Source organism: Ylistrum balloti, unplaced genomic scaffold (assembly GCF_031769215.1).
Source record: "Ylistrum balloti isolate Yb309-2 unplaced genomic scaffold, AGI_CSIRO_Ybal_v1 Utg369964, whole genome shotgun sequence".
In the NCBI taxonomy this organism is placed as follows: Eukaryota; Metazoa; Mollusca; class Bivalvia; order Pectinida; family Pectinidae; genus Ylistrum; species Ylistrum balloti.
The window spans coordinates 2,211-22,380 of NW_026782060.1; the positions used below are offsets into that span (position 1 = coordinate 2,211).

Here is a 20,170-nt window from a genome sequence, read left to right on the forward strand (position 1 = left end):
CTGCCTGGCTGCCCCTCTGTGGGGTTTACGCCATAAAGGTTATTAGAGGAAGGGAGATCACTCTGCGTTCCTGTCGTGATGGCTCATGGATCGTAGGGAGGGCGGGATTGTTTTTCTTTTGAATCTTTTGTTGTTGGGATACAAAGATGGGTGTAGGTACTGTATTTGCATACTAAAGTTATGGTAAGTATTACATCATGAAAATTGGTTTTACATTAAAAAACCTCAAGTTTATGACAGAAAACTTTATACTTGTGCAATTATTTTTGTAAATAAAATTTTATTAGACTGATGCAAAATCAAAATTAATTGTAGTCATATTTTGTAATTCTTTTCTTTAATGATTTCAAAATGCATATGTTATGGTATGAAGTTATGACATCACAATGGAGACCATGTGAACTTTCAGTCAATCACTTATCTGCTTGGTCATATTACACATGTGTGAAATCAAAATTTATGAAACGGGCAATAGTCTTAAACCAATAATATTTATTTATGTGATAAAAGAGCATGTCAATCGATGTGTTATTAAGTAAATTTACATGTGAAATTTGATAACAGGTTGGTCGTGTGGAGCGTGACACCCCGCAGGTTACTGGACATCAGCTTGCTGTGCTAGACATTGCTTGGTGTCCACATAATGACAACCTCATTGCCAGCGCAAGTGATGACTGCTCTGTGATGATCTGGAACATTCCTGATTGTGGGCTGACTACAAATATGACTACGCCTGTTGTAGACCTGAAGCATCACCAGAGGCGAGTGGGCCTTGTCATGTGGCATCCTGTGGCTGCCAATGTTCTACTGTCTGCAGGTACGTTTGTTTATAAAGGTTTTACAGCCTAGAATACTGTACAAAGCTTGATGTGGCTATTCCAGGGCACTTTCATAGTGTTGTCACTCTGCAATGTCACATTGTCATACATATGTTGAACATGACTCTTTGTTATCTATTTTTCCTATTTTTCAAAAGTTGATATATAATATCAGAAAATTTTATTTTTAGCGACACACAACTCTTCACTCACTATCCAGGTCTTTTCTTTATAAATGTTTAGCTGCAGAGTATTAGTCGTTCTAGACCAAAAAGTAGGTGATTTGAGATGTTTTGTGTTTTAGGTTCGGATAATAAAATTATCTTATGGAACGCTGGACAAGGAGAAGCCTTCTTAGAGATAGATGTGCCTGACCTCATCTTTTCAGCATCATTTAACTTTAATGGAAGCAGATTTGTGACCACTTGTAAAGATAAGATGACGAGGATAATTGACGCTAGAACAGGAAAAGTTATCGCTGTAAGTAAACGGTCGCATCTAGTTATTAATAACTCGTTCTGAACATCTAAAATGATAATTCCTAGAATACTCTTAATATACTGTGTATCATTGAAACTACAGTTTTGGCCTCATGGATTACTCCAGATTGTTGAAAAAGAGTCTTAATGATTAAAGTTTGACTCTTTGCATTTGTAGCAAAAGGTGATTTTAATCTTGATGATGAATTTTTCAAATATAAGTCTATCATATCGTAACAAAATCTGGACTTACAGTATTTATATTATCTTTGGTTTGGTTTTCAGCTGGTTACTCATGTTGGCATATATATTCAGATCTATCATTCAATAGTTAGATTACTTCATGCTCTACTTACGTATGCCTTACTTTATTAAATCAGCCGAGACAAAGTCTCATTATGACCCATTGCCATCACCTTCATCTGGCATCGTGTGTCTGAACACCCAAGACATAGTAGAATCAAATACTCCTCATGAATGGAAGCATCTTAAGGTGCTTTACCAAAATTTTGTATTTCATGGTCCCCAGGGTCTGACATTTCGCCATGGAGAGGGGGTAAAGTTTACTATAGTTTATATAGGAAAACTAGATTTTTAGCTCATCTGAGGCAAAGTCTCAGAGTGACCAATTGTGATCCTGTTTTGTCCGTCATCGTGCGTCATTAACTTTTATCATTTTCAACTTTTTCTGGAACACTGAATTTGATGAAATTTTATAAAAATCTTCCATGACTTAAGGAGCACCAAAGTTATATGATCCCCAGGCCCCAAGGGCCTGAGGGGCAGGGCCAAAAAGGGTCAAATTGATTGAAACTTCAAAATCTTTTTACTCAGGTCCCAGGATGGTGGAATAAAGAACTGTTCTTGGATGGAAAGGCCTTCAGATGCTTTACCAAATTGTAAATTTTCTCCTGGGAAAGGGGTAAAATTGACTAAATTTTGTATAGGAAAATTATATTTTTGGGCATAAATTGTTGATTCTTTTTCAGAAATAGCTCCAACTTTGTAAGAATTTATTTTTTTTAGTTTAAGCTGACTGTTTGATGAGATCCACATATTGTTCTTGACTTGTGCTGATGGGTGGGTGTTGAAATTTTGTCAAAATGACTGAAATGTTCTGCTGTTCTATGGATGGAAAATTTTATATATGAAAATTTAAATCTTGAGTGAAATTTCATTTAATTCAAACTTGGTAAGAAGCCTTACCTCGGGACAGCGGTTAATGTATACACAATTTACATTTGCATTATGTGTAAAATATAGTTAAAATTATATTACTTTTTTTATCAAAATCATTTTTATTACATGTTACAAGAACCATTGTGACTCAGGTGACTGATAAGGCCCTTGGGCCTCTTGTTGAGAATAATTTGTTCAATTTCCAATGAAGGATCATGGCTTGATGATATACCATATTTATCCTGGCTGACCCTAAAGGGGCTGACGATTGGCCAAAAGGGGTCAAATTGATTCAGATTTCATTAGATGGAATTCATGTATTGACACTGGCTTACTCTGTTCAGTGTCACAATATCTGTTTCATGATACTTGATAATTATAATTAACTTTTATGTTCGATATTATCTCAGGTGATGGGCAAAGCCGCTAGATCTCTTTGTTTTAATGCTTGTCGTTAATTTTTGCAGCAAGAGAAAACTCATGAAAGCAGCAAACCGGCACAAGCAGTGTACCTTAAAGATGGCAGAATCTTTACAACTGGATTTTCCCGCATGAGCGAGCGGCAGTATTGTGTGTGGGATAAGGTATGTTTACCAATGTGTATCACATACTGTCAAGTCCATCTCATTTCTTCTAGGGGAGGAAGTGTTTTAAAAAATTACAGTAATTTTCATAGAAAAATAGCAGTTTTGAGCATAATGTTGGTTATTTTTTACTGGAAATAACTTAATAAGAATTATCAGTATAGGATTTTATATGTGTTATAAGTATAGGACGAAAGTTTTGATGGTATGCATGTATTGATGAAGGCTTACTATATTCAGTGTCACAATTTCTGTTTCATGACCCTTAACAACTCCTCTTTAACCTTCATATTCAATATTGCTGATCTCAGGTGACTGTCAAGGCTGCTAGGCCTCTTGTTTATATATCCAAACATAGGTGACCACAATGTTGTGAAATTAGGACTTAACTTCAACCTTGTGCGGCTGCTGTCAATTCTCCTTATACAAGGGAACTTGGTGACATTGTTGGCAAATGTTCTTGACTGAAATACAGTAGATTGGGGAGAAAATGTTGCTAGGTAGTCCATATGACAAATTTAATATGTTTCAAGTACATTTTTGTTCTAAATAAGACTGTGTTACCAAAAATATCACATGCAGTTTTTAAAAAAAAAATTAAAAATTTCAGAACTTGAAAAATCTTGCTGCGGAAGTGATTGACAATAACAACGGAGTCCTTTTCCCGTATTATGACTCGGATCTAAGCATCTTGTTTCTGGCAGCAAAGGTAAGTGATACTGGAGCCCTTGTAAATCTGTCAACTTTCTTGCAAGTAATGTGTATTCTGGCTATAAACCGCACCTGATTATAAGCCGCAGGATTGGTTTTTAGAGAATTTTTTTATTGATACACATATAGACTGCACCTGAAGTTAAACTGCACTGTTTCTTACAATATGGTAACTGTTATGTCAACCAAGTTTGTTGATATAACAGACAATGGAAGGCACTTTAAGATCTTCATTGAAACATTTAACATAAGTTTGCAAATAAACTATAAACTGATAGTCCTTTATGATATTATTGATGTGTTTGTAAAATGTAAAATAGCATTTATAGAATTGTTTGATGTGGGAGCCTTCAAGGATTGTCTAAGTACAGATATAGATTCTGACATTACGTACGGTTTACTGAACAATATTTCCATTGGTGGCAGTACTATTAAATATAAGCAAAGGCCCTGTGCATGCTGACAAACTCTCATAGTCCAATATCATTTGTTATAAGTTACACAAAGCCATTCTTATCATAAACAAGCAAATTTATTCAAATAATTGACCTTGATCTCTGTTCAAGATCTCTAGGGTCAAATGAGTAGAGGTTTTAAAATTTCAGGAATAAGTCTGTAGTAATGGTAAAAAATGTCTTTATGAACCAACAATGTCTTCTATGTAACTTGAGCAATTTATTTTAGGCTTATTTGGCCTCTGTCAGATAAAGGTCTTTATGTAGGTCAGATGACCAGTCAGGCCTGTGGGCCTCTTGGTTTTTCTTCATCTTCTGTTTACACCAATGCCATCAATTGTAACTTGGTTGGAAAAAATATGGGCCGGTATCAGGGCTCTCACACCCCATTTTGGGACTAGGGCCAGGGGCCCAGGGCCCGTAGATTTAGGGAAAATAGGGGTGTGTCCATATAATTGGGAAAACTTGGGGAATATTGTCCCCAAATCTGGCAGATCGAGAGCCCTGGGTATAGCCTGATAATCAACTGATAAGCAATGTAATGCAATGTAAATGGTTTACATTACAGGGAGACAGTATCATTAGGTACTATGAGATCACAGATGAGACCCCATATGCACATTACTTGAATCTGTATCAGTCTAAAGATGCTCAGAGAGGATTTGCATATCAGAACAAGCGAGGTGTTGACATGAAAGCCTGCGAAATAACCAAGTAAGTAAATATGTGATGTTTGGGTAATAGTCGATGGTAAGGAATATATCAGACAGAAAAGATCAGACAGAACAAACCATTAGTCTCAGAGAATGTGTGTGATGTCTATATTAGTTAGGTACAGTGGTCCATACTTTGTGCTTCTTCCGTCTTTGTCCACCGTGCGCCGTCAGATGTCAGTGGGCGCCTTCCGCCATCCACCGTCTGCCTTCCACCACGTGTAAACTTTTGACATTCCAAACTTCTTCTCAAGTTCTATCAGTGGGATTTAGCTCAAACTTCAATGAAATGGTTCTGAGATGGTCCTGATGATGATTTTATGCCTGTAACATGCTAGGGCTACCAACTTTGTTAATATGAATGACATTGACCCACTGTCTAGGTCATAGGTATCAAATGTATTAAAATGCTGAAGAAATTCATTTTCAATAACCGAAAGCCCAAGGGTCTTGAAATTGGGCCTGTAGCTGTTTTTTTAACAAGCAATACATCCGCAGTAATGGCAATTGTGTAGTGCATGTATAAAGAACATTTCAAGTTTGACGAAAATATCTTGATGAAGCAACAATGTCTTCTATGTAAGCTGTAAAGTAGTTGAGCAATTTATTTTAAGCCTATTTTTCCTTTTTCATGTATCTTTATGGTCAGATGACAGTTAAGGCCCATGGGCCTCTTGTTTTCTTGTGAATTTTATTTATAGATAGATGTCTGAAGTATTATAAGTGATTTATAGGAAAAAATATAAAAATCAATTGGTGTCATTCATAGGTGATATAATAGTGAAATTGTATAGCTGTTTTTGTTGGGATATCATTGCGTTTGTAAAATTAATTAATTGTTGGAGTGGTGAAATGGACAACTTCCCAACATACACTGACTTCTACATCATACATCATGGGCCTTATATACATGGTCATTTTACTTTACAGAATTTACAAAATCCTCAACAATGGCCTGTGTGAAGTGATTCCATTCACAGTGCCCCGAAAGGTAAGAAAATGTCTCTCTGGATCTGTCTAACCAGAAGTACATAAAGCATAATAACGTTTTATTAAAATCTCAGTTTCTTGGCAATCAATTATTGCAGTATACATGACATGTTATTACACAACATTTGAACGAAATTCTGCATGTCTTTAACCATAAATACGTCACTATGACCTCTATTTTGAGCCCGCTATTATCAGATGATGGGCTATTCAAATTGCCTTACATCCATGGTCATCCGTCCATCATCTGTCCGTCTGTAAACAATTTTTGTTATCGCTATTTTTTGAAAAAGTACGAGATGACTCTTTTCTCAAATTTCATATGTAAAATCTCTTTGGTCCTTAGTTGTGATTGTTAGATTTTGGGACTGATGAAAAAAACCAAAAGGCTGACAGGTGGCCATCTTGGATTTTGACATTGCAAGTTTGTTATCGCTATTTCTTGAAAAGTACCTGATGCATCTCTCTCAAATTTCACATATGAGTTCCCCTTGGTCTCTAGTTGTGCCTGTTTCATTTTGGGATTGATCAGAAAAACAAAAATGGCTGACAGATAGCCATCTTTGATTTTGACTTTGCAAGTTTGTTATCACTACTACTTGGATCACTCTCAAATTTCATATGTTAGTTCCCCTTGTCCCTAGTTTTGCATAATTCATTTTGGGTCTGATCAGAAAAAAAATTGATTGTGAAAGTTTGTTATCACTTTTTCTTGAGAAGCACTTGATGGATCTTTCTTTAATTTCATATGTAGATTCCTCTTTGACCCTTGTTGTGTCAGTTTGATATTTGATCTGGTCTGAAAAATAAAATGGCTGACAGGCACCCATCTTGGATTTTGACTTTGGAAGTTTGTTATTGCTATTTCTTAATAATTGCTTGATGGATTGTTCTTAAATTTCCTATGTAGATTACTCTTGATCCTTAGTTGTGCCCATTTGATTTTGGGTCTACAAGCCACCATCTTGGATTTTGACATTGAAAGTTTGTTATCGCTATTTCTTGAGAGCTACTGCATAGATTTTTCTCAAAGTTCATGTACATGTTCCTCTTGGTCCCTTGTTGTGGCTGACTTAGTTTGAAACTGATCAGAAATGGTCTAAAAGCAGTCATGTAGGATTTCGCCTGATAAGGATATTTATCCCTATTTCTTAAGAAGTACTGAATTGATCTCTCAGATCTGATTCGTATGTTCCCATTGGTCTTTATTTTGCCTGTTTGTTTTTTGGACTGATCAGAAGAAACAATATGGCTTCCAGGCGACCATTTTGGCTTTGGCAGGTAAAGATTATCATTGCTATTTCTGTCAAGGGAATGTTCAAATTTCTTATCACTCAGAGCAAAAACAGAGAAGAGAAAAGAAAAGAAGGGAAAAGATCCAGCTTTGAAAGAGTAAATAAAGATAAAACATTGGTGGGCACCAAGATCCCTCTTAGATCTCTTGTAACCTTTGACTACTGTGGTGACAAATTGTTTCATGGGAAAAGCTTACTTTAAAATTTGTGATTTATTCATGTTTTGTGTGTGAGAAACTGAGTTCAGATCCCTATATATTAAAAAAGGATAGGAGATGGCTATAATCTTTCATTATTGTTTTTTTCTGCAAAGAAGTTATGGAACAAGGAATTTTTTTTATTGTATAAATCAAAAAAGTACTAAAGAACCCCTGGAAAATAACAAACGTATAGCATGAGGCCAACCCAGCAGATACCATTTCCAGAATATCATACTGTCAGTTCAAAGTCAAAGCCAGTGTCAGGAATAGAAAGGTCATTGTTATAAAGTTATTTTACACATTTGAGAAATGCTGGATAATTTTTTGTTGTAGTCTGACCTATTCCAAGATGACATTTACCCGGACACAGCCAAGGACCAGGCAGGTCTCACAGCAGATGAATGGATCGATGGCAAGGATGCCGATCCCCTGATGGTAAAATGCTGTTTTATTTGTTATATTGCCAAATAATGGAAACTTCCTGTTGTATTGCCTTGTCCCTGATGGTAACATTCTGTTATATTGCCTTTTCTTGGATGGTAACTCTCCTGCCCTGAAGGGTAACATAGGTCATATTGCATAGCCCCTGGTGGTTACATTCTCTAACATTGCCTAGCACACAGTGGGCTCTGTATTTTGCAGACCTCATGAAGTATAACCACAGAGAATTTTATTTGCTATAAAAATATTTTAAGTGGTTATTGAAGTTTCAGTGAAACACAAATATAGCAGAATATATTTTCAACTGTTTCAAAATACTGTTATGCCCTAACCTTGAGAGTATTACTGATATGTACATTGTAATGAATGCAATAAGTGATTTGCCAAAGCATTTTAGAAACCAAGAAAACCAAGAAAAAAATCAAAATTGTAAATTTTTAGATGTCTGACATGTGAATGTTTTACTAGGTAATCAATTTCCAGAATTTTATTTACAGCTCAGTTTGAGAGATAAGTTTATGGCTATGGAAGGCACCAAGCAGAGTAGTGCCAAGCCTATACGAAAGGCTAACATCTTGGACAACCTGAATTCGGCAACGCCTCAGAAGGCAGAGTCAGCACCTGCTCCTGCCCCAGCTCCAACTCCGGCTCCAGCTCCAGCTCCAGCCCCAGCTCCAGTTGCTACCAAGGCTCCAGTTGTTACCAAGACTCCAGAACCAACCCCAGCACCTGTGAAAGCTGAACCAGCCTATACTGCTCCAAAACCAAAACCAGAAACCAAACCTGCAGTCTCTGAAAATGCAGCACCTGCAGTTTCTCTTCCAGATGTAAGTATATCAAATAAGTTCATGAACTCTGTGACATGTAAATGGCAGTTTTGCTATCCTGAAACATTGAGGATCTTGGTCCATTAATATCCCTATCTAATCTGTCTTTTTTATAGTGTGACAAGACTGGTGTCAGAATAAAAAGTGACACTGCTACACCCAACATTTGACACATTCATGTGATCTGTGACTGTTCCATCAACAAGGAACAACTCTCATATTCTTTAAACATTACCTTGTACTTAGATTCTATCTTGCTTCAAGTCACATTCCTGATATTGACTTTTCTTTAATAAAAATACAAGGAAAAAGAGGTCCAACATCTGGTCGAATGTTTCCATGGTTAAAGTAGTCCAGTTCAAAAAGTCAACAAGGTTGAAGGTAGAGATCACTGGGCAACATCCATTGAAAGATACAAGCAACTGTTCTGAAGGCAGCATATTTTGTATTTAAGTTTGCTGATATCTTCCAACAAAAGTTGTCCAGTCATCCCTACATTCAACTCAGTTTTCTCTGAAAAGGTTCTTAAATAAGATTTTATATGCAACTACTTTCAACAGGAAAAAAAGGATGGCAGACTCCTTCCTTTTATGACATACAGTAGCTCCAGTCTTATCACTTATAATGAGAACAAAATACTTTTTACACATTTGATGGTGAAAATCATGGTTATAATGCAATTATTGACCCATTTTCAGGTTAATACAATGATTTTTCATCCTGAGAATGTGACATATCCCAAAGGGAAAAGACCAGTGAGAAACATTGTTTTCAAGGGTTGTTAAATCATTGTATATGATGGAGAACAGCCCAATAATTTTTATTTTTCGAAAAAATCCCGAAATGTTTCATCTTAACAAAATGCTGATTTCCTGTTGTTGGTTAGAGTAGATAGAAAGAAGACTTAACGATAGTCAGAAAAAAAAGAAAAGGTTGAAAAGTATTTCATAAAACAAATACAGTATGAATTTAAACTGTCTGGACAGTCTCATATTTTTTTTCTTTATATATATTTCAAAAGCTGATGGTGCACTAGACCATTCCATTAAATGATAAATTTTAGAGGATGTCTGTAGTCTGTCATTCAACAAAGAAATTCAGAGAGAAGTCCCTTTTTACTATATTTGCGTAAGAACTAGTAATAGTGTTATTGGATTGTTGTATTATCCTGTAAATCTAATTTTGGATTTCTGAAATGTTTGAGCAGGATGAGAATCTCTTGAATCAGCCAATCATTCATGACAAGGACAAAACTGCTGTCATTCAATAAAAGACTTTGTCACTAGTGGTGTAACAATTTAATTATTGAATTTCTAGCAGTCATATCAATGCAATGTCATACTTTACTTTGATGTATGAACACAGTTTCTTCCCAGGACCAATGGAAGACATGCCTAAATAACATTGTCTGTTTCTCATGTATCATGATACATATCGTGATACTCAACACTATACTGTTGATAACATTATGCAAACATGACCTGACTATAATTACACAACAGAATAACAGATATCACACAATAAGTTATTATGATATTGGTGCATATGTTCAAGAAACCAAGTCCTTCATGTCCGAAATAATCAGTTATAGTAGTCTATAATGTATATTGCATGTCAACAGTGTTAACCTACCAAATAAAAACAATATTTATAACCCAGAATACCAAACAACTAACAGTAATTTGCTTGTGATGCCGTTGTATGCCCATTACTTCTGCTTAATACTGCACAAAACACTTTCTACAGCCAAGAATCGCCCAGGCAACTAGCTACAGTTAGGATCAAGACATCTAACTGCATTTAACACCCAGACAACTATCTACAGTTATCAGACAGACAACTAGCTACATTTATCACCCAGACAATAAGCTACTTTTATCGCCCAGACAACTAGCTACAGTTATTGTCCAGACAACTAGCTAAATTTATCACCCAGACAACTAGCTTCATTTATCGCCTATACAACTAGCTACAGTTATCACCCAGATAACTAGCTAATTTATCACCCAGACAACTAGCTACAGTTATCACCCAGACAACTAGCTACAGTTATTGTCCAGACAACTAGCTAAATTTATCACCCAGACAACTAGCTACAGTTATTGTACAGACATCTAGCTACATTTATCACCCAGATAACTAGCTACAGTTATTGTACAGACAACTAGCTACAGTTATCACCCAGACAACTAGCTACATTTATCACCCAGACAACTAGCTAATTTATCACCCAGACAACTAGCTAATTTATCACCCAGACAACTAGCTACATTTATCACCCAGACAACTAGCGACACTTTCACATTTTTGTTCTAGCTATATCATTGTTGTTTTACTGATGGCACCTAAACACAGCTGCTGTTACAGAAAGCCATGAATCTCTCAAAAGGCTTCAATTAATTATTGAACACCAAGCCTACCTGATATCAAGCTCCTAATTAGAAGGTTTTCATTCATCACATGCAGAAAATTTCATACTGAATAATCTTTGCTTTCATGTTTAATGAAATATTTCAAATCTATCAGTTTTTATTGAACTAAATTACAATACATAATAGATTAAAAAGCATAATGAAGTAATTTTTACATAGTTTCTCAATTGCTGAGTCATCTCAACGGAAATCCCGAAACAAAATACATTTGTATTTATAATGTTGGGTAATTGAAATGGACATATAATATAATTTTTATGCAGTTTTAATTTACATCAGTGAAAGAGATTAGCAAGAGTTTGAAATATTTTACCCAAGAAACTATTGTAGTTGTAGTAAATGATGTGAAATATTGATTGTACTGGCAATTTTTTTTTAGATATTTATACATGATTGTGTACAATATATATATAACTAACATCAACTTCCCTGAAAATATTTGACACCTTTCCTGATGTAATATTTAAGGGGAGATAACTCACAGACTGCATGATTGAACTACATTGATGTTGTATTGGGTTTGTTCAACTAAGTTTTCCACTCTAGTACAAAAGGACAGTCTGATTTTCCAGCTCACGTTAAATTTGACTATTGTGATTTCAGACCTCACCTTATCATTTCACCTTATATTTGTTCCTCATTTTTCTTGTGATCCAGGGTTTTGATCCACAGGCCATGATCGACGATATCAGGAAACTCAAACTTATTGTAAAAGCACATGAAAGGCGAATTAAAACCTTAGAGGAAAGAGTATCACAATACGAGGCTTTGTCATCGGATGAAGAAAATGGAGAAAAATGCTAAAACGTATATATATGTATATGTATCTTCCTGTGTTCTGTTTGTTTAGTGCAATATATTCCTAATATGTAGGTTGGTGTTTTTGCACGCTCCACTAATCCACAACTTTGTTCTTAGCTTGGTGAAACTTTTTGGTGACTGGATTAACTCTGTTTCATAGTTTACTTTTGTTGCTCGAGCTTCAGACAGAACCTTCGTTTCAGTTTTGGAAGTTGTTACTAAATCTGCCCTTTGTTCGTTTGCTGGGTAGATCTTGCACCATTTTTCTTAAATGTACACAAATTTGAATTTCTATTTACAGCATTTCCTTTTTTCCCCCCAATTTTTGATACACTGATTTTAGGCATGTTAGCAAGGATGCCAAAATGTTTCCTCAAAATCGATAACTCATACCGAAACTTCATTAGTGGCTTAGAGATTACTGTGGTGAATAGAACAAGGTCGGCGTCTTCATTTCTCCAACATTTGGTGTACAATTTTTTTCATTTTTGTTAAACTGCAAAGGTGTAATTATATGTAATTTGTTTGTGTGATATAAAGTGATAGTGCCAATCAAAATAATGCATTGATATTGAATTTTTGTTTTTCTGATATTAGAAGAGTTCAACGCCATATCGATTAAAACAGTAATCCCACAAATTTCTGCAATATGTAACATCAGGAATCTTATTTATTGATAGTGTTGTGTTTCAGTACATTAAATTTTTTTTCATTCTTTATCAAAAAGATTTTAATCATTCATATACTACATTTATGTTAACCTGTTAAAATTCAATTAAGGATAATTAAGTCTTTGTCTCCATGTTCTATAGTAGATCTTGAGCTCTCTTGGATCAATAAAATTTTTAAAACAGTAGAAAAGTAAGAGGAATATTGAGTTCTTTAGACCTCATTTATTTATAATTGATTCCAACGCTTTGTATCTAAATTACATAAACATTTATGTTTAAAAAAATGGCAATTACAATTTATAAATAAACCTATGAAAGTTTACACAATACAACATTATTGAATAGTAATTTTGTGTTTATCATTCTGCAGGCCATAATTAAATGATCTCACAACAGTCTTCTTATCTTTGTATGTCAAAGTGAAGACACAGCTAGATAGATTTGCTACTTAGGTTGTTACATATACACTGAACACATGTGTCGGACAGTTCATTAGCCATGAATGTAGAAGAATGAGGCAGGGTTTTTTTTCATCACTTTACTTTTCTCTTCATTTGTAATTTAAAGTTAAAAAATTATTCTTAAAATCATAATACCTGAAGGTTACTGTAAAGATAAACATGAAATGCAGTACAGTTGTCAATGAATCTATTTCCTGAGATAGTCATCCTCACGTTAGTATACATTCAAGCATTTTAGAATTATCCCATGAAAAATTCATGCATTATGCTGTGTTATTTTGTTTGAAAGTTCGGAAACTACTGAGTTCATGTTTAAAATTTTGATTTTTGAAAAACTCTGTATGGTAGTAGCATGTTTTACACATGTATCATTCTTGGTAACTGTTTAAGACTGGAATGGATTAAATTTTTTTTTACAGAAAATTGGTGGACTGTATCTGTGATTGGTAGTCTAGATGGATTGGTCTAGAAACTAGTTTTAGTTACTAATGCATTAATAAAATTTGTGTTTAATGGCTTTATTATCTATCTGCAATAAGCCTAGGCAGCCAGCACATTAACTCTGATCCAAATTCAGGGGTGGACTTATTAGAGGACAATAAGCCCAGGGGCAACATACCAATGCTGACCAAGTCAGAGGTGAACTGATTACAGTGCAATAAGCTCATAGTACCAATACATTGATTCTGACTAATTGTCTTGATCAAATTTATTCCAAGGCAATAAGTTCAGATGGCCAACACATCAATGCTGGACTTATTACAGGACAATAAGCCCAGATAACCAGCTGATGAATGCGGAGATGGACTAAATACAGGATAATAATCCCAGGGGGCCAAATCATAAGTTTGATTTAAAGTCAGGATTTGACATATTATAGAAATCCCACGGTACTAGCATATTAATTCTGCCTTAAATCAGAGTTGGATTTATTACAAGACAAATAGGCGAGTGAGCCTGAATATTAACTTGTATGGCATGACAATGAAATGGAATTTATTGTTTTTTCTTCTGTATAGCTATATGTGTGAATGGGCTTGTTACCAGGCAAAGGCTTACTGCAAGTAAAATACAGGACATTATATTAAGATGTTTAATTTTAGGTAAGCAGTGCCCATAGATCAGAAGAAATGTTGAAAGCGATTCTGTTGATAAATGTAGATGTTCTTGTGGACCCTGTAGTTGCTGTTGTTGACGGTTATATCCCAGGTCTCTTTATGTGTGTTGTAAATTATACCTTATCACAGGAGCCATGTTCTGTTTATCATTCATGAAGAAAAGAGAAAAGAAAGATTGGAATGAAGATCTTGTGATAATTTCATGTAGTAATTTCCCTGCCTAAGATAATTTCATTTTAAGTTGTCAGTAACTTTGTGTAAGTGTCTAAAAGTAAGTATTATATATAAAGTGTAAGAACACAACAGTTATTGTCCAAATGATATATTCAAAGGTCAGATAAAATGTGGTATGGCTTACCTGTTCGTTCTCCAGTTTTGAACAGGAGTCTCAAATTTATTTCAGTAAATAGGGCAAGCTCCAGTTCAAAATTGTGGTTCTCAACTAGAGATTTTTTTAGTATGAAATCTATTATTTTTACTTAAAAGAATGTATTTCATTCTCAAGCTGAATTGATGACAGTACAGCAGGTTGTAAGAAGATATGTGCCTATGATATGTGCTTAGTACCTGCATATATTTTGGTTGTTTTTATTTATCATGTTGTTTTTTAACAGACTAATACTGAAAACAGTTATTCAGGGCCAAGAACTAATTGATTGACAAGAGCGTGATTAAGTTCTATCTGTGATTGTATTTTACAGTGCTTTGTGATATTTGCTATTGTTGAAATTTCCTACTTTGCCATTGTGTACAGCCAAGCTGCCAGTGTTGTAGACACGTAGATAAAGCACAAAGGTTATGGGACATGTTGGGGAATGATGTGTAGTTACTAATATATAGAAACACAAGCAATGAATTAGCATTATTACACTTTCTAAAAATTAAAACAATATTTTTTTTTTTTTTTTGTAAGAAAGTTATTTAATTATGCAATTTTTAAATGACAGCAAAAAGGAAGGTAATGATTTTGTAAAAGAACTTACTGTATTTCATCAGCAACAAAATGATGAGAAGATATTTTTCATCCAATCATATGATTTTAAATTTTAAATTGTGTTCTGCATCAAACTTATATAAAAAAATTATAAATAATACAAAGTGCCAAATATGACACAGGAAATATGAAGTAATGTGTGTTGGAAAATGAGGTATAATCGGTTTTGCTAAGAAACCTGTATGATTTTTTTTTTGCAGGACAATTCAAAACTACTGGGACTGGTGACAACTCTCCAGGATAAAGTGGAGGCACAAGAGGGTCTAATTAGTGAATTACTGAAGAGGGTGGCAGCCCTAGAGGCAGCTTCACAAGAGAAGGAAAATTAACGTGGTTACTGTACATACAGACACCCAGTGGTACTGGTTACAACATATATATCTGGTGTTATTTTGCAATAAAGACCTATCAGTGTTATAAGTGGTTGGAGTGCTAGGTACAATTATCACCACCTCTCCAGGTAATGCCTACTGCACAAATGTACGGCAATGAAAAGGACAAAAATATGCAAGGATAAATAACACATCACTGTTAAAGGTAGCATGTCGATCAAAGTGTTATTCTATAATACAGCTGTAACTTACCAAGTTTTCTTCATTTGTATTGTTTTCACTGAGGAAATATGTACAGTATTTGTAAGTGTAGAGAAAAAATATTCAACAAGGTCTATCACATCATTGTAACATAGTGTATAAATTAATTTTTGTACTGTGCTCCTGTTTTCACAAAGTTTCAATTAGGTAATGACATTATAGATTGGATAAATATGAGAAACAGTAGATGCATGGCATCACACATCATAGTTGTCAGCCTAAATCTTAAGTAATACAAAATGATGTTAATATGAATGGAGATATTGACATTAATTGGATAGCACTAACTATTGGTTATTGGTGTGTTGGTAATGTAAAATTTATGTATAATGATACTCCTTTGTAAATGTTCTGGTGGCTTAAAGGCTAATGTTCACAGTATGCTTATCATGTGCAGCAGATATCTAGCTTTTACTATTGTTGATTTTGAAAATGATTTCCTTAACCAGCTGAGCATCAAATTGTCGTTTCAGGAATGTTGGTCTTAAGAAAGAATTTTTCATTTTTATGTCAAATGTTATTACAAAATCTAGTACATATTGCTAGAAAATATAATTAAAGCACATTGTATTTTAAAGCTAAAGTGTTTGAATTGAAGCAAGTTGTGATATGCTGGATGTTAAAACAGGAGGGACCATTTCAATATATATGTCAAGATTGAGGAAAGAAATTTTAATGATTTCTTGAAGAAGGGAAAGTTTAAAGTGTGATTTTCCTCCTCCCAGTAAGTTAAACACATTAAACACTCCAGCAGAGTTTAGCCTATTGTGTTTTAACCTTTATAACCTTTATCCTGACCCAACAAGGTAAATTCTGTCCAGTTATCCTAGAAATGGCAACAATTGAAGACCAAGGAAATATTGAACAATTTCACATCCAATCCGAAGGGTTTAACGTGCCCACACATTAGTATAGTTGTTAGGAGCGAAATAATTTTGTTTTCATTTTCTGAGGAGAAAAAAAAGTCGTGAAATTTTGCTGCTGAAATCCAGATTATAACATGGTAGATTGTCTTATATTCCTAGAGATCAGCATTTTGCCTTTATATTAGTGTTACCATACCTTGATGAGATGTTCTCTGAATGTTAGGTACAATTTGTGCAGCCTTAGGTGTCAAATATTTGTTAGTAATTTTTTTACAGAAATAGCATTAAGAACTCATGTATACAACAAAACTATTGTATTCAATAATGGACATGATATGAATATATTGGGACAAAGAGAGTTTATACATTTAACTGATCTTATAAATAAAGACTGATAAAAAAATCAATAGTTTATGTGTATATAGGGATTAAAACCTCTGGTATTATAGGAGAGGTTACATGTTATCAAACTATTGACTTCCTTAATAATAACGCTATCCCCTCCCCTCCCTTTTGACTTTTATAATGCATATGTATTTCATTATACAATTTCATTTGCTTGATGTTTTGTATATGAAACAATTTTGCTGAATTGTATTTTTTATGCAGTAACTTTCCGAGTTTGTTTTGGAATATTGCCGCTTTTTTTTTGTTGGCTGTTATATTTTTAACGTGCTTATAAGTGGAGAAGTTCAGGGATATATAAACAAAAACATGTAGCTGATGGTAACATGCACTGTCCTTCAATCAAATGTAGGCACTACATAGCAAATGGTCAGTTTATTACACGTACTGAATTACTATTCTGTCACATACCAACGCGAAAATCTGTTACAAAATGAATGATTACTAAGATAGTGATTCTATTATACATAAATAATATAATAACCTTTCTATTGTATGTGGATACTAGAATAATCTTGTCTATTATTCCTGAATACTAGCTAGTCAATGATACATGGATACTAGAATAGCTAGTTAGTGATACATGGATACTAGAACAGGTAATCTATTTTACATTGTTTCCTTGAATAGGTGGTCTGTTATACATGGATAATGGAAGCCTGTTTATGATACATGGATACTAAAATAACCTGTCTATTATTCACTAATACTAGAATAGCAAGTCTATGATACATTGATACAAGAATAAGCTGTCTATTATACATGGATACTAGAAAGGTCTGTTTATTATACATTATTACTAGAACAGCTTATCATACAATACTATGGGTTCAGTAGAGAACAGTGATGATATTTCCTCAACATGAACTTATGCCAAGCAAGGTTTTCAGTATTTGATGTTCGGTTCAGAATTAGATAAGATCTATAAATTTAAGAAATTTGAGAATTTAGCCAAATGTGCAAAGAAAATTTTCAGTTCTATAAATGCATTGTATTGTAAAGACAAATTTTTCGCTCCCTTGAACACAATCTGAACCGGCCCTGGCAGTTTCTGTAATGTTCTGGTAATATCCTACCTTTGCACACAAGTACTTGGCCTGTACATATTTGTATTTGACCTGTGCAGAAGTTACACTTGACCCATTCTTGGCTGCTAAATCACATAACACTCAAATCATCTACAAGGGTATACCTATGTCGTGTAATCTTATAAGAATATTTAGTTATAAAATATGCTGATGATGTTGACACTTTTGCTATGTGTACATTTCTTTCCATGAGCTAATATGTATATTTGTATATTGATAGCTTGTATATTTATCTACCTAAATTTGTTTAATGTTATATTTTTATCATTATACATTTGTAGCTGCTACGTAGTGAAAATATCACACAAGTACTTGTCTAATTTCAAAATTGTTTCCAGAAATTTTATAAAGTTATATGTATTTAACTTATTCTTGTAGTACAGTTTTGCATATGTCCCTAAATTTTGTAGTGTTATATGTTGCTCATTAGTGAAAAGTACTTTCAGTTTATCTGAAAAAAAAAACTTTTGATATTTATGTTTTAAAAAAAAAAAAACAAAATTGAGGAAAAAAATTGGCATCATTGTTTAATCCTGTCTTTTAAAATTTGAATACGAAAGAGGATATCATTCCACATTTTAGTAACATAAATTCTGGAATAAGTTAAAAATGAGATGTACTTGTAGCTTCTCGACTGTACATAAAAGGCTTAAAGCAGTGTTTGTTGATAGAGAGCATTCCACGTAAGAACGATTAAACTTGGTGCTGAGAGGAAATGTGAGTTAAGTGCCCTTAAATATCTACCAGGCATGTTTTTTTGTGTTTATTATAAGGCTGGAGTCTTTATTATTGAGAGATGTGTGATTTGTTTGTTTTGTTAGAGGATCTGGCTGGACACATGTAGTAGTATGGGTATCATTGAAACTTCACATTAGAAACAAAACCAAGCTGAAGTCATCATCTTAGAAAAATCAAAGACTTGTCTTCACGGAAGGAGCAGAATTAAAATTATTCTAATAATTATTCATATTCCCATGTGACTTTTGTTTTGATTTTTTCACAATATTTTAGCGGCACTGTTAAGCACCTGGAACCTACAGCAATGTTTCTGTGTTTGGCTACTTTATGCTTAAATTATAAGAATTTCAGTCATTTCTATAGTAATATCAGTATTGCTATGAATTTCTGAGCATGCGAATGAAATTAATGGATTTAATTAGTGATGAATGGATACAATTTGTTATAGTTGTTATTGAAGTTGATTTTTTTTATATAAATTTTTCAGGTGACATGATCTTATACTAAAGTGCGTATATATCTGTTGACAAAAACATGCACTTCCATCGCACCTAAGCAATTAACCTATATGTAAATAACGATTTTGTTAAAATGCTGATCAAAATAATGTAAAGTGTTGAGAAAAAATAGTCCAATACTACTGAAATATGTACATGTTGTTAAGATTTTTAAGCTTCAAGAAAAAAAAATCCAGGTGGAAAACTCTGCATAAATAAACTGCTGCACTATTAACATATTTAGCGTGATTTTCTCTGAAGATTTGACCGTCTTCGAAGCTTTCTCTCTCAGTGAAAATACCTGAATTTTGTTGTGAAATTTTGCTTTTAGATTTACATTCACAAAACCTACAAAAAAATTATCTTGGCATCATATTTAATTCTTCTGACAGTCAAACTTTCTTTTGTTCCGTAATTTTTGTTTATACACCTTAATGGAGTGAAGGCCTCCCAATCATCAGATTTATGTTGATATTACAGCTTGAAAATAAATACTGAAATTTGAGAATGGCTTTCTATCTGTATAACACAGATAACCTGCACTTAAGCCTAATTAGTGTCAAGGTTCAGGTATATATGTTAAGAGTAATAATTACAAAATATCGATTTGTAGACTGATTATAATATGTACAATGCATATGTCTCTCTAAATGTCTTAAATGCTCTTTCAACATTAAAATACAACCAACTGGATGAGTGTTCTTGTGTTACTTCTTTACCGTAAGGACTTATTCTAACATCAACAATGAATCAAAGGAATCCCACAAACCCACTGGTAGGATTGCTCCTCATGGGGGTTGACTTAATATCAGTC

General features: G+C 33.9%; 1 protein-coding gene across 1 annotated transcript; it reads left to right on the forward strand.

The window, feature by feature from the left end:
- Positions 1-564: 564 nt before the first annotated feature.
- On the forward strand, positions 565-20,049 carry LOC132547603 (coronin-1B-like; the record flags this gene model as incomplete). The annotated part of the gene is made up of 9 exons (XM_060211387.1): positions 565-817; positions 1,123-1,298; positions 2,944-3,060; positions 3,671-3,769; positions 4,795-4,940; positions 5,870-5,930; positions 7,758-7,859; positions 8,363-8,692; positions 15,370-20,049. Coding segments are annotated over 9 exons (1,413 nt in total), but the record flags the coding sequence as incomplete, so codon positions are not given.
- Positions 20,050-20,170: the final 121 nt, after the last annotated feature.